The following is a 12,799-nucleotide window of genomic DNA, read 5'->3' as shown; positions in this document are numbered from 1 at the left end:
TACACTCCGTGGAGCCACAGTGCCTGGCGTATAGTAGGGCCGGCACAGGTCCAGACTCAATGACCCTGAGCAGAGCAAACATGTCCCTCAGGGGCGCCTGGGTGCAGTGTATGTCTGGCCTTCTTCCTGCAGGTCTGCAAAGGTGCCCTCTATGCCCCAGCTTGGAGGCAAGCACTCTGATGTTAGGGCTGTGTTCCCAGGCCTTGGGGGCAGCTGAGAGATGTGTTGTTTTACAGTCGCTTCAACACTGTGGACATTCATAAAATTAATTTGCTAAGCGAGGAGATAAATCCAATCCAGTGTTCCCATGGCAACACCTCCCATGCTGCCCAATTTCGGTCTTGGGATTTTATGGGAAGCCATCCTTCCTGGTCCAGCTGCTTCCCTGGACGCTCAGGGCGCAGGAATGGGGTGGGGGTAGCAGCTTAAATTGTGGAATGCGGGTCTGCAATCTGAGCTGCTGAGAACTCACTTCTCCCACCCAGCTCCTGCCCAACTCCTCTTGGGTTTTCCTGGAGAGCTGTGGGAGACCTTGGATCCAGATGAGGTCACCCGTGCCTCCAGGTCCTGGCAGGCCCGGCCCAGGCCCACAGTACCCCCCACTGGGAGGCCAGCCAGAGTCTGTGTCCTGCCAAACACAGGTCCAGACCCAGCAAAGGCTCCGTCCCATCTCAAGGGTTCCTGGCCCAAGGTGGCCCACCCTGGGCCGCACACAGAGGAGCGAGGCAGGAGGGTAGCACTGTAGAGAGTGAGCTCAGAAAAGCGGGGTGGGGGTGGGGGGTGTACTGGGGCTGCACCACCCCACTGGTGCCTTCCACACCTTTGTGTCCTAGGTGCCTGGCTCCCACCAGTGGGTGTGTCTGCAGGAGGCACACCCAGCTCCTGCCCTGTCTGCTGAGTGTTTTCTAGATGCTCTGAGGATCAGGTGTCTGAGAGGCTGGCTGGCAAGCTTCCCTATTCAGCTCAGGGACAGCTGGTGTGAATATAGCAATGAGAAACGAGCTATATGGCCTCGGAGGAGGGCTCCGCCCTGCAGAGACCCCTATAGGGCACAAAAAAACGGGCCATCTAACTCCTTCATCTGCCAGTGTGACATCTTGTAGCTCTCAGAGCTCTGAGGGTCGGGGACAGGTGGAGATGCGCCTTCCCCCCTCCACAGTCAATCGGGGACGGAGGACAGGGATATAGAGATGTGGGCTTCGCAGCATCCAGGTATCCCAGGACTACAGCGGCGTCACAAGGACACAGTTTACAAAACAACTTCAGGAAATCCACACTAGGGAAATGTGACAACTGCAGAATGAGGCTGTGAGGCAGAGGGGTGGGGCGGGGTGGGGGGCAGGCCAGGAGTGAGGGAAACAGGAGCCTTCTCGAGCTCAGACACAGCAGCTGGGTGCGCCTGCCCACACCCCGAGAGGGTTGGCTTTGACCCTCTCAATGCACATCTGGCTTAGATGTGGCCGCAGCCTCCCCCAAGCCATGTGAATGAGCTGCGCAGTCCCCCCACGGCACGTTCTGGTTCTAAGCGTCTCTGATTCCCGTGGACCTGGGGTCTGTGGGTTGACTTGCCAGATTCAGTTGATCACAGAGGAAGAAGGGGGGGAAAGAAAGCCACGTTGCCAAGGAGACCACTTCAAACACATTTTATAAGGTTACGAAAACTATACCTTCCCCTGGGGTTGGGTTACATCTCAGAGGCCTAGACAATACGCTGTTCATGTGAACGAGGCCCACCCTCTCCCTCCTCTCCAGTCAATGAAGGGGGAAGGAGGCTGATTGATGTTGAGGCCACCCTGGGAAGCAGCAGCCTTCTTGGAAACCTTTCTGCAGTGAGGACACTGGGGACTTCTAGAGAAGCTGGTCCCAGCCCAGGCCCGCTGCCTGAGATTCCCCCAAGGTAACCGGCCATCCTCAAACAGCAGAACCTTCTGGAAGATCAGGGGCACCCTGAGGTCAAATCTCACACCTTCACCAGAGAGACATGAAGGGAGGGGAGGGACACACAAAACACAAAGCAGAGAGGGGTAAGGCAAACTGGTTTATAGACTGAGACTCTGTCTCAGAAAGCCAAAGAGAGGATGGGGAAAACAGCCCGGTGAGCCAAGGGTTCACCGTGCACGCCTGAGGGCCTGAGTCTGATCCCAGCATCCCATAAAACGTCAGGTGTAGTAGCAGATCCCTGTAAGCCCAGAACTGGGGACAGAGACAAGAGGGGCACTGGACTTCCCTCCTGACACTCTTATTCCCCCACGTACACCCTTTTTTTTTCTCATTGAGACAAAGTCACTCCACCGTGGCCCAGGTTGGCCTAGAACCCCCAATCCTCCTGCCTCAGTCTCCCAAGTATACCATTACACACAGCACACCTCCACTTCTCAACCACAGGACAGGCTCCGATAGACACTTGGAACAGCATCACACTGAGGCCACAGTCATGACCAAACAGAAAGATTCAGAAGAGAGGACCTTCAGAACTATGGGGGGACAGGAGACAACACTGGGGGTAGGCTAGGGGCAGCCGCCCTCAATGCAGGCATGCTGGGAGTTCTGCACAGCTCCCTCTGTGGCCAGCCGCCACTCTTAGAGATTGAAAACTAAGCGCGTTCTGCTGGGTGATGTGTCAGGTAGATGTCCCTGACATGACTGCATCTTTCTTTCTAAAATGGTCAGGGGTGGCCTCTTGGGCCCTGGGTCTGTGTGAAGCCAACCCCAACACACACACACACACACACACACACACACACACACACACACACACACACGTAATAGTGTACAGGCTCTGGCTTTGGCCTCTACACAGGCCTGAATCTTGGGGATTGAGGTGCTGGGGTGGAGGGATCGGCCTCATTCTAGTCTTGACCAGAACCGTCATTTGCTTTTCTCATGGTTCTTCTCTCCTCTTTACATTTTTTTTACTATATTTATGTATTTGTATGTGTGTGCGAGTACATGTGTTTGTGCATGCATGTGTGTGCACGTGTGCATATATATAGTGTGTATGGGTGTGGGCATGTGTGCATACATGTGCTCATGTGTGTGTGTGTGTGTGTGTGTGTGTGTGTGTGTGTGTGTGTGTGCGCTGAGGACTCAGGTCCTCAGCAAGTGTCTACCTGCTGGGCCATCTCACTGGCCCTCCTCCTCTTTTCTTTTGAAAGAAACATCTCAGAATGAGGCTCCTTCCCTGAAGGCAAGGAAGGCATCAGGAGGATTATTCCCAGCATGACCTGAGGTGGAGGCCGATACCCATTCATGCAGGCCTGCATTCATTCAGCCAGTACGGCCCACTGCAGGGCCAGGGAAGGGGCAAGTCCCCACACTGTACCTGTGAGCTCCCTGAGCTTATAGGCCCTTGTCCAAACTGCCCCGTGTCTTATCCAGAGAAGACAGTTCCCAGTGCCTCTGACATCCATGAATTTCCCACACTATGACAAAATGCCAGGCGAAAGGACCTGAGGGAAGGATTCCTTTACAACACCTGACGGTGCTGTTGGAGGCGGTGGGAACGTTAGGAGTCGAGATTTATTGGGAGGTCAATGAAGTAAAGTCCTTGAAGATGATATTGGGGCCCCAGCCTTGTTTCTCCCCCATAAAGTTAACAGCTCTGCCCCACCATGAAATCCTGTCACCGGCACAGCCTCACCAGCCCAAACTCAGCGGAGCCAAAAGACTCAGGATTGGAATCCCTGAGAAAGCCAGAGTAAACCTTTCTCTTCCTACACAGTAACGGAAGGCTGAAGATCTGCCTACAGGGAGACCCAGTGTCCGTGAAACATAATTTCCCCAATGCGTACAATATTGTATGCATCAAAACCGAGGCTCTGAGGTGGACTCCATCCACCCATCTTACTCCATTTCCCCATTTCACAGGTGTGTGTGTGTGTGTGTGTGTGTGTGAGTGTGTGTGTGATGCAATGCCATCACACCTGCCATCATTTTAAAGGAGACACTCTTTTTATCTCAACAACAGACAACCCAGGGAGTGGCAGGGGTGTGAGGCTATCGCCCCGACTCTCCCATGTGGATAGCTGCAGGAGGAGATGGAGGTTGGGGTGGCGAGGTGGAGGTGGTGCTGAGGGGAGTAGAGAGCAAGGCAAAGCAGTGCTGGCTTCCACTCAGGCACTGCCCCGTGGCACCGACGGTCTGCATAGGACTCACCTCTGTGATGATGTAGAAGTCGTCCCCAGGTTCCCCCTGGACAACGATTTTCTCTCCATCTTCAAACTGCACAGGCTCCAGGGCATCAGCTACAGTCAGGCGTTCCCACTTCTCCAGGGACTCTGCAGGAGGACACAAGGGGTCACAGGCCACACCCCACAACATGGGATCCTTGAATGCACCCTTAGAAGGCCTAGTTCTCAGATCCCCGATGGTGATCTGAGATGATGCTCCTCAGAGTCAAGGCTGCAGCAGAAACCACAGAATGCTCAAATGCCAGACTGAATCCTTCAACTCAGGACCTGGTACCTCTCACCATTAGGTTCCATCCATGATGTACCCTGTAAGCGGATTGTGGTAGCACAGGTCCGCGACCCAGCTACTCAAAAGGCTGAGGCAGGAGTTTACATTCAAGGCACACCTAGGATAGAGAGTGAGTTCAGGGGCAATCTACACAACTTAGTAAAATAAGTAAAAAGAAGTCTGAACATGGAACTCAGCTGTAGAGCCCCTGCCTAGATTCCCCCAGTGAGGGGCTGGAGTGTGGCTCAATGGTAGAGCACCTGCCTAGAGTCCCCCAGTGAGGGGCTGGGGTGTGGCTCAGTGATAGAGCACCTGCTTATAATCCCCCAGTGAGGGGCTGGGGAGTGTGACTCAATTGTAGAGCACCTGCCTAGAATGCCCCAGTGAGGGGCTGGGGGTGTGTCTTAGTGGTAGATCACTTGCCTAGAATCCCCCAGTGAGGGGCTGGGGGTGTGTCTTAGTGGTAGAGTACTTGCCTAGCATGTTCCAGGTCCTGGGTTGCATCCTCAATAAATAATTAATAATAATAATAATAATAATAATAATAATGTAATATACATTTGATTCCTATTTCCTTTTTTCATAGGAAATGCAGGTTGAAAATAGTCTTCACTGACTCCATAATGTAAACAGCAGATACTGAAAATCAAGTCAATATTCACTTAAGGAGAAATTACTTTCCAAAAGAGTAGGACTGAGTGTATTTTTTGCAAACAATGGAATCACAGCCCGGTTCCACAACTACTGAATATTTTGGACAACTCGGCAACACAAGCAGGATGTCCCACTCAGCAGCATCACCCTCAAAACAGGGCAAGGACTGGGAGCTGAGGTGATGTAGCAAATGTTTTGTATGTATGTCTTTTTATTCTCTTCTCTCTCTCTCTCTCTCTCTCTCTCTCTCTCTCTCTCTCTCTCTCTCTCTCTCTCTCTCTCTCTCTCTGTGTGTGTGTGTGTGTGTGTGTGTGTGTTGCCTGTCTGTGTAGGTGCACATACACGTAGCAGTCCAAGGTTGATGCCAGGAATTGCCCTCCATCGCTCTTTCACATTATTTATTGAGGCAGAGTCTCTTAATCAAACGCAGAGCTCACTGATATGACTAGTCTCTTGCTCGTCAGCTTGCTCTGGGATTCCATCTCTACCCCTCAGAGACTTGCATTACAGGCAGGCTCCCACACCCACCCAGCATTTATGTGGGTGCTGGGTGCCAAACTCTAGTCTTCATGCTTACACAGCAATCATTTTAACTGCTGATCGATCTCCCCAGATTCCTGTTTGTTTTTGAGACAAGGCCTCACTCAATATTCCAGGCTGGGCGTGAACTCACTGTGTGATGGTTAGTTTCAATTGTCAATTTAAATAATGAGAAATCATCTGGGAAGAAAGTCTCAGTGAGGGATGGTCCAGGTCAGGCTGGACCATGGACATGTCTGTGGAGGATTGTCTAAAGTCCTTAATAGATGTGGGAAGACCCAGCCTGAAAGTGGGAGGCACCATTCCCTAGTTTAGGGTCTTGGACTGTGTAAGTAGAGAAGGCCAGCTGAACACTAAGCATGCATGCATGCATGCATTCTCTCTCTGCCTTTGCTATGGATGTGATGTGCCCAGCTGTCTAAACTTCCTGCCGCTGGGACTTCTCCATGAGACGCTCTACCCTAGAAAACTTTCTCCCCACACGTTGCTTCTTGTCAGGGTGTTTTTTTTTTTTTTCATCACAGCAACAGAAATTAAACTAGAGCACCCTCAGTAGCCCTGGGCAGCCTCACAGCAATCCTCCTGCCTCAGCTTGAGCCATCATGACCAGCACTGATATTGTGATACTCAGAAAGGGCACACCTACCACTACATTGGGAAAAAAAAAATACTTAACTCTGCTGCTGAGTTTATCTTTAAATGCTTAGAAACTCAGCAGGCACCTGCTGCCTTGCTCACACTTTGCAGTCCCCGACACTGCCCATCTCCAGCCCCCCAATAGGAAAAAAAAAACATAGTAATGTGTGAGTTTTCTGTGAGAAAATCATGGTACCTTTTTAACTGTATCCCCCCTCCCCGCCCCCTCGCAGTGAAAGAAACCTTTTTGGCCTACGCTTAGACACCACATATGTAGGCCAGCTGCTAAAAATAAAAATTTCAAAAGGCACTCATTTTAGATCTAGGTTAGCAGGGAAATATCTCGCCCCTAAATCCCCTGCCCATGCCCGCACGCTGCAGAAGGGCCATGTTTCCCATGAACCACAGGCCACAGGGAACCCTGCTGCGCAGTGTGGGCAGTGAGTCACTCTGGCGACAGTAGTGTGCCCGCTTCCCTTTTTTGTCTTTTCCTCTCTCCCCTCACCTTCTCCCCTCCCCTCTCATTTATCGAGACACACCTCACAATGCAGCCTAGACTGACTTTAGAACTTTTATAATCCTCCTGCCTCAGCTTTCTGAGTACTAGGCTTGCAGACTTACACTGCCACATGGGGCTCACTGCCAGCTTTCTTTTAAAATGGTCTGACCAGGTATATTAGCTCATGCCTGTAATCTCAGCACTTGGGAAATGGAGGCAGAGGATCAGAGAACTTCAGTGCCAGCCTTGACTATGCAGTGAGTTCAAGGCCAGCTTGGGCTGTGTAGTGGCTTGAACTGGAATGGCCACTATAGGCTCATAGATTTGAATGCTTGGTAATTAGGGAGTGGCACTACTTGAAAGGGATTGGGGTTGTGGCCTTATTAGAGGAAGTGTGTCACTGGGGGTGGGTTTTGGGGTTTCATAAGTCCAAACCAGGCCCAGTGTCTCTCTCTTCCTGCTGCCTTCAGATCCAGATGTGGAACTCACTGCGGCCATGTCTGCCTGCATGCCACCATATTACCTACCATGAGTATCATGGTCCAAACCTCTGAAACTGTAAGCAAGCCCCAACTAAATGCTTCTTTTTATAAGAGTCATCATAGTCATGGTATCTCTTCACAGCAATGAAGCAATGCATATTGTCCATTGTGAAATAAGGTCATTTTTGAGCAAAATTATAGTCTGTGTCAAGAAGAAACAGATGTAGAAAGGGAATGTAGATGTGAAACACTGTGTACAATAGAGGCTGCAGTTATGATGCTCACCTATAGATGAGTGGTGTGGCTCAGTGGTAGAGCACCTGCCTAGAATCCCCCAGTGAGGGGCTGGGGTGTGGCTCAGTGGTAGAGCACCTGACTAGAATCCCCCAGTGAGGGGCTGGGGTGTGGCTCAGTGGTAGAGCACCTGCCTCAAATCCCCAGTGAGGGGCTGGGGTGTGGCTCAGTGGTAGAGCACCTGCCTAGAATCCCCCAGTGAGAGGCTGGGGTGTGACTCAGTGGTAGAGCACCTGCCTAGAATCCCCCAGTGAGAGGCTGGGGTGTGGCTCAGTGGTAGAGCCCCTGCCTAGAATCCCCCAGTGAGGGGCTGGGATGTGGCTCAGTGGTAGAGCACCTGCCTAGAATCCCCCAGTGAGGGGCTGGGGTGTGGCTCAGTGGTAGAGCACCTGCCTAGAATCCCCCAGTGAGAGGCTGGGGTGTGGCTCAGTGGTAGAGCACCTGCCTAGAATCCCCCAGTGAGGGGCAGGGTTCAATAATAAAGTGCTTGCCTAATACATACATGGCTTGGGCTTCAGCGGCAGCACCTCTCTCCCCACTATATGTTTTTAAGGATAGAGTTTTTCCCCCAATAGCATTTAAAGTGTGCAATATTCCAAGGTTGGAAAACAAGCGTTATCTCCTAACACCGTAAGTCTTGGGTAAAAACTGAAATAACTGTAAGGGAGACAGCCAGTATTTGGCCGCAGAGTTTTAAATGAAACGCATTTCTGAACATTTAAACCATGCACATAACAGGCAGAGGCAGGGCCGGGGAGGGCCTGTGCAGTGGCCTACCTGAGGGGGTGAGGGGAGTGGCAAGTGGCTGCCTGTGGGGATAAATTTCTGCTGGGGCAAAGAATGGGTTCTAGGTAAATGGTGATGGCCTGCACACCCTGCAGCTGGGCTTGTTTCTCTGAGCCAAGCTCCTTACAGTACTGGAAATGGCCTTTTCTGTATTACATGTGTCCCACCACAATGAATAAATGAGGACTACAGCGGTTCTTCAAGGGCAGAAAGGGGAGGCCCCTTCACACAGCCATAGGACAAAGGGTATGAAGAGCCTCTGTGTCTAAGACGCACTGAGAGGGACAGGCGCCAAGCAGAGCCCTCCCTCGTAGTCAGGACCAGATTACCCCCCATCTTCTCCTAAGATCTCTGAGCTACTCAACTGTGCCCATGAGCCCAGGATGCGCATACAACCCACAAGTCTCCACAGGCCACGGGGATGGAACATAAAGGTGGCCTTGGAAGGGCAGTGATGTCACCTAGGAGCCATGCTCAAGGTGAGCCAAAAGGGAGGGGAGAGACACTTAGTGCAAGACTCCAGCCCCGAGAACAAAGAGCCAGCTTTCAGCTCAGAATCTCGGACCTGGGATGGTGGCAGCAAAGGCAGACACGGTTTGGGAAGGATAGAATCACTGAGAGGATGACATCCGTGCTCACAGGTAGCAGGGTATGTATACGCACCTGTATAAAAGTGCACCGTGAATGTGTGCATATAGGAACATGCAATGTGTGTGTGCATATGCAGCATGAAGGTGTGTACTATGAATGTGTGCCACAAATGTGTGTATACAAATGAAGGTGAACACATATGAAGGCATGCCATATTTGCGCCTATGTATCTGTGTGTACGTGTGCATGTGTGCAAGTGTATGAGTGCAGGTGTGTGGTATGTGTGTATATGAGCATGTACTGCCACTCCTGTGGGAGCCACGCACACGTGTCCGTGTGTGCATGTGAGCATGCATGTCCCAAACCTGCATAATGCTAATCAGAGATGACCTGTCAGCCGCACGGGGAGAGGCAGATGTGGGCTGGTTGCAGGCGCTCACAGGAGGCTGCAGAGAGGCTACGGGCAGCAGAACCACTGACCTAGGATGGAGACTTTGCTGAGGAATTCCTCATACATCTTGCGTTTCCTCAGCGTGCTGCCCTGTGAAAGAAAAAGCAGAAAGAGAAGGTGGGGTCTCCAGTCTCAGTTGGTCTTTCAACACTTGCAGATTTCTCTCAGTGACTCATCTCTTCAGAGGAAACCCGTTAAGCACGTCTGCTCTTCACCTCCTGTGTCTTCTGAAACAGCTTCCAGCACCACCAGCAGGAACTCCAGTGGCTCCAACTACGTGCAAGCCACCCCAGTGAACGAGACCATGAGGTTTAAAGTTTCCAAAGGCAAACACAGCTATGCCTGCCCTGCTCTTCCCAGGCAAGACTCTAACCTGTAATCCTCCTGCCTCCGGCACCCTGACTTGGATTACAAGTATGCCCCCACTGAGATGCACCGTTATAAAGCCTTGAGGTTTCTGGACAGGTTGTCAGGACGTCTAGCCACTGAGTGGGCCTCCCAGCTACCTCAGATGTCAAGAGCAATGGTGAGGGAGACTCATGCCCCCTGCCTGGCCATTGATGAGATGACACTCTCTTATTCCTGAGGTCATTACCAATCTCTGGTACTGCAGCCCTCCTACTGTCTGCTCACTAAGATGTAGCTCGGGAAGATGTCCGGGAAGGAGAGATGGATCAGACATGAGAGACAGAACTGACACACAGAGGCTTGCAAATGCCTGAGGCTCTCCCTAAAGCACGTCTTTAGAGGGCCAGGGCTCAGCCTCGCCAAAGAGACTGGCACTCTCAGACCTCACACGGGGTGGCATTTGTAATACAGACGTTCCTCATGGGACCTGACACTAAGCTCTGAGCACATCAGCACAATCGGCAGCAGTCCTAAGAGCGGGGCAGGGAGCAGAAATGGAGGGACCATTGCATTGCACGCTCAGAGCGGAAGCTTCAGGTGTTAAGAGTAAGGCAGAGCCACACATCCTGCTCCTCTCTTGACATCACCCACTAACAGGGACAAGCACTGCTCTGTGGCTCTGCTCTGTGGCAGCAGGTTTAGTCGGGTGTAAAGGATGTTCATGTCCCCATCAACTTGGCTCACTGCAGGTGGCTCCATCACACAGGAAGCAAGGATTGCAGCAGAAGCGCCTTCCACATGGGGTGTGGGGGCAGCCCATGGATCCGAACTCAGAGTCATGAGCCAAAGTCAGACAGTGTAGTCCTGCTGAGGGAAAAAAGAACTCTCAGGAGAAGGACTGGACTGGAGGCACGTGGCAGTCAATGCCAGTCCCTAGAAAGCTATGACAAAAATGTGAGCAGCAGTGAAGTGAGGAGGAAGGGCCCTTGAGCCTCCAGGGCACACCACAGTTTCCACAGAGTCAGACCGTGGGTCTCCCTAGCTTGCCTCAAGGCGCTCACACTCCTGGCTCACCTCATGAGCTCTCAGCGCTCAGAACAGAGACTAGGGGGCCGACAGGAGCTTCCTACTTTCAGAAAGAATAGGAGACTACTGTGGGAACCACTTGAGCCTCACATTAACAATGGGGTTGAAGGTGTAGGGCTACGTCTCCCCCCACCCCATTCCCTCCTAGGGCCTCACTCGGCCAGGCTATGTTTCTGAGGGGACGGATACTTCAATGCAAGGGAAGAAGGGTAAATCTGGGTGTACTTTTCATGTCACTAGTCCTGGGGAAATCAGATTTTTGAATCCTTTGTTATAAGGATGGAGATTCAGTATTTCTTAAGTTGTCGTTGCTCCTTATGATGTGATGGTGGTGATAGTGTTGTTGACAGTGATGATGATGGTGATGATGATGATGATGATGATAGTATTGATAACAGTGATGATGGTGGTGATGAGGATGGTTTTGACAATAGTGGTGATGAGAACGGTTTTGACAATAATGATAATGATGATGATGATGATGATGATGATGATGATGGTGGTGGTAATGATGCTATTGATAGTCACAATGGTGGTAGTGATGGTGGTGATGATAATGATGGCATTAGTGATGATGACGATGATGATAGCATTGATGATGATGGTGATGATGGTGGTGGTGATGGTGGTGATGATGATGATGGTGGTGGTGGTGGTGGTGATGGTGGTGATGATAATGATGGCATTAGTGATGATGATGATGATGATGGCATTGATGATGATGATGATGGTGATGAGGGTGGTGGTGGTGATGATGGTGATGATAATGATGGCATTGGTGATGATGGTGGTGGTGGTGGTGGTGATGGTGGTGATAATAATGGCATTGGTGATGATGATGGTGATGGTGATAATGGTGGTGATGATGATGATGGTGGTGGTGATAATAATGATGGCATTGGTGATGGTGGTGGTGGTGGTGGTGGTGATGGTTGTGGTGGTGGTGGTGGTGGTGGTGGTGGTGGTGGTGGTGGTGGTAATCAGGATGGTGATAATGATGCTGATGGTGGTGTTAGTGACTGTGACAGTGAAGATGATGGTGTGAATCTTACGAGTAACCTGGAGAAGAGCTCTTGGAGAAGGGTCAGCAGACTGTCTTTCCAGGCAGAGGCAGCCTGTCACTGTCCATGCTCTTGGAACAATCATACCTTCTACAAGGTCTCAGATTCTCCATCAGATCTCCGGATTCATGATCTGGCTGCTGTCTCTAACCCGGGCCCTCCTTTTCCCTCTGTGACATCAAACCACTGCTCAGACAAAGCTGTCAACACCTCAGCTCAGAAGGGTCTTTCCTGACACGGGGGGGGGGGGGGGGGGGGGGCATCAACCTGAGACAAGACCCTAATCATCAGAAATGGAATGAGTCACTCTGCAGCTAGGTACTGACAGGCACCAGCTCCCTGCACCACAGCCACTCCAGGAGCACTCTCTTCCCAGAAGGTGGCATGAGGCATCATCAAGACATTGCCTCTGGCACAGCTGTTAACGTGCCCCCCGCAGTTATGAGAGACTGTTGTTATATCTACTGGATTGGAAACAGAGGCCCAAAGAAGGTAATGGCTTGGTTCCTATCCAATAAGTTGGGGGCTGAAACAGCTATCCTCGAGCTCTCTATGTAGATCATGCTGGCTGCTAACAGAGACCTGCCTGCCTCTGCTTCCTGGATGCTGGGATGGAAGGTGTGCAATGTCACACCCAGCTTCTGTTCTTTCCTTTGTTGAAGTATAGTTTCATTCTGTAGCCCATACTACTCTGGAACTCACTCTGAAGTCCAGGCTGAGCTAGAACCTGTGATTCTAACTCAGCCCCCCCAAGTGCCAGGATTACAAGCATGAGCTCGCCCAGCATGCCATACTGCACTCTCCTTACTCTGTGGGGACAGAAGCTGTGTCCACAGAGTCACTGCTATGTTCCGTACTGTGTGGTCAACCTCCCATCCTCATCCTGGATTGGGGAAATGACACACCCTGTGCC

The 12,799-nt window shown here is 51.4% G+C and overlaps 1 protein-coding gene across 1 annotated transcript in view; it reads right to left on the bottom strand.

Moving 5' to 3' along the window:
- Nucleotides 1-12,799, bottom strand: part of Prkar1b (protein kinase cAMP-dependent type I regulatory subunit beta) — a 111,229-nt gene that overhangs the window by 15,351 nt on the left and 83,079 nt on the right. Inside the window, exons 6-7 of the mRNA XM_059248961.1 lie at nt 9,421-9,522; nt 4,156-4,277 (exon numbers count right to left, since the gene is read on the bottom strand). Coding sequence (XP_059104944.1) covers nt 4,156-4,277; nt 9,421-9,522 — 224 coding nt within the window. The remainder of the gene's footprint in view (nt 1-4,155; nt 4,278-9,420; nt 9,523-12,799) is intronic.

Source organism: Peromyscus eremicus, chromosome 23 (genome assembly GCF_949786415.1).
Source record: "Peromyscus eremicus chromosome 23, PerEre_H2_v1, whole genome shotgun sequence".
Classification (NCBI taxonomy): domain Eukaryota; kingdom Metazoa; phylum Chordata; class Mammalia; order Rodentia; family Cricetidae; genus Peromyscus; species Peromyscus eremicus.
Note: the sequence above shows the minus strand (reverse complement) of the source record. Positions and strands in the feature narration are given on the sequence as shown.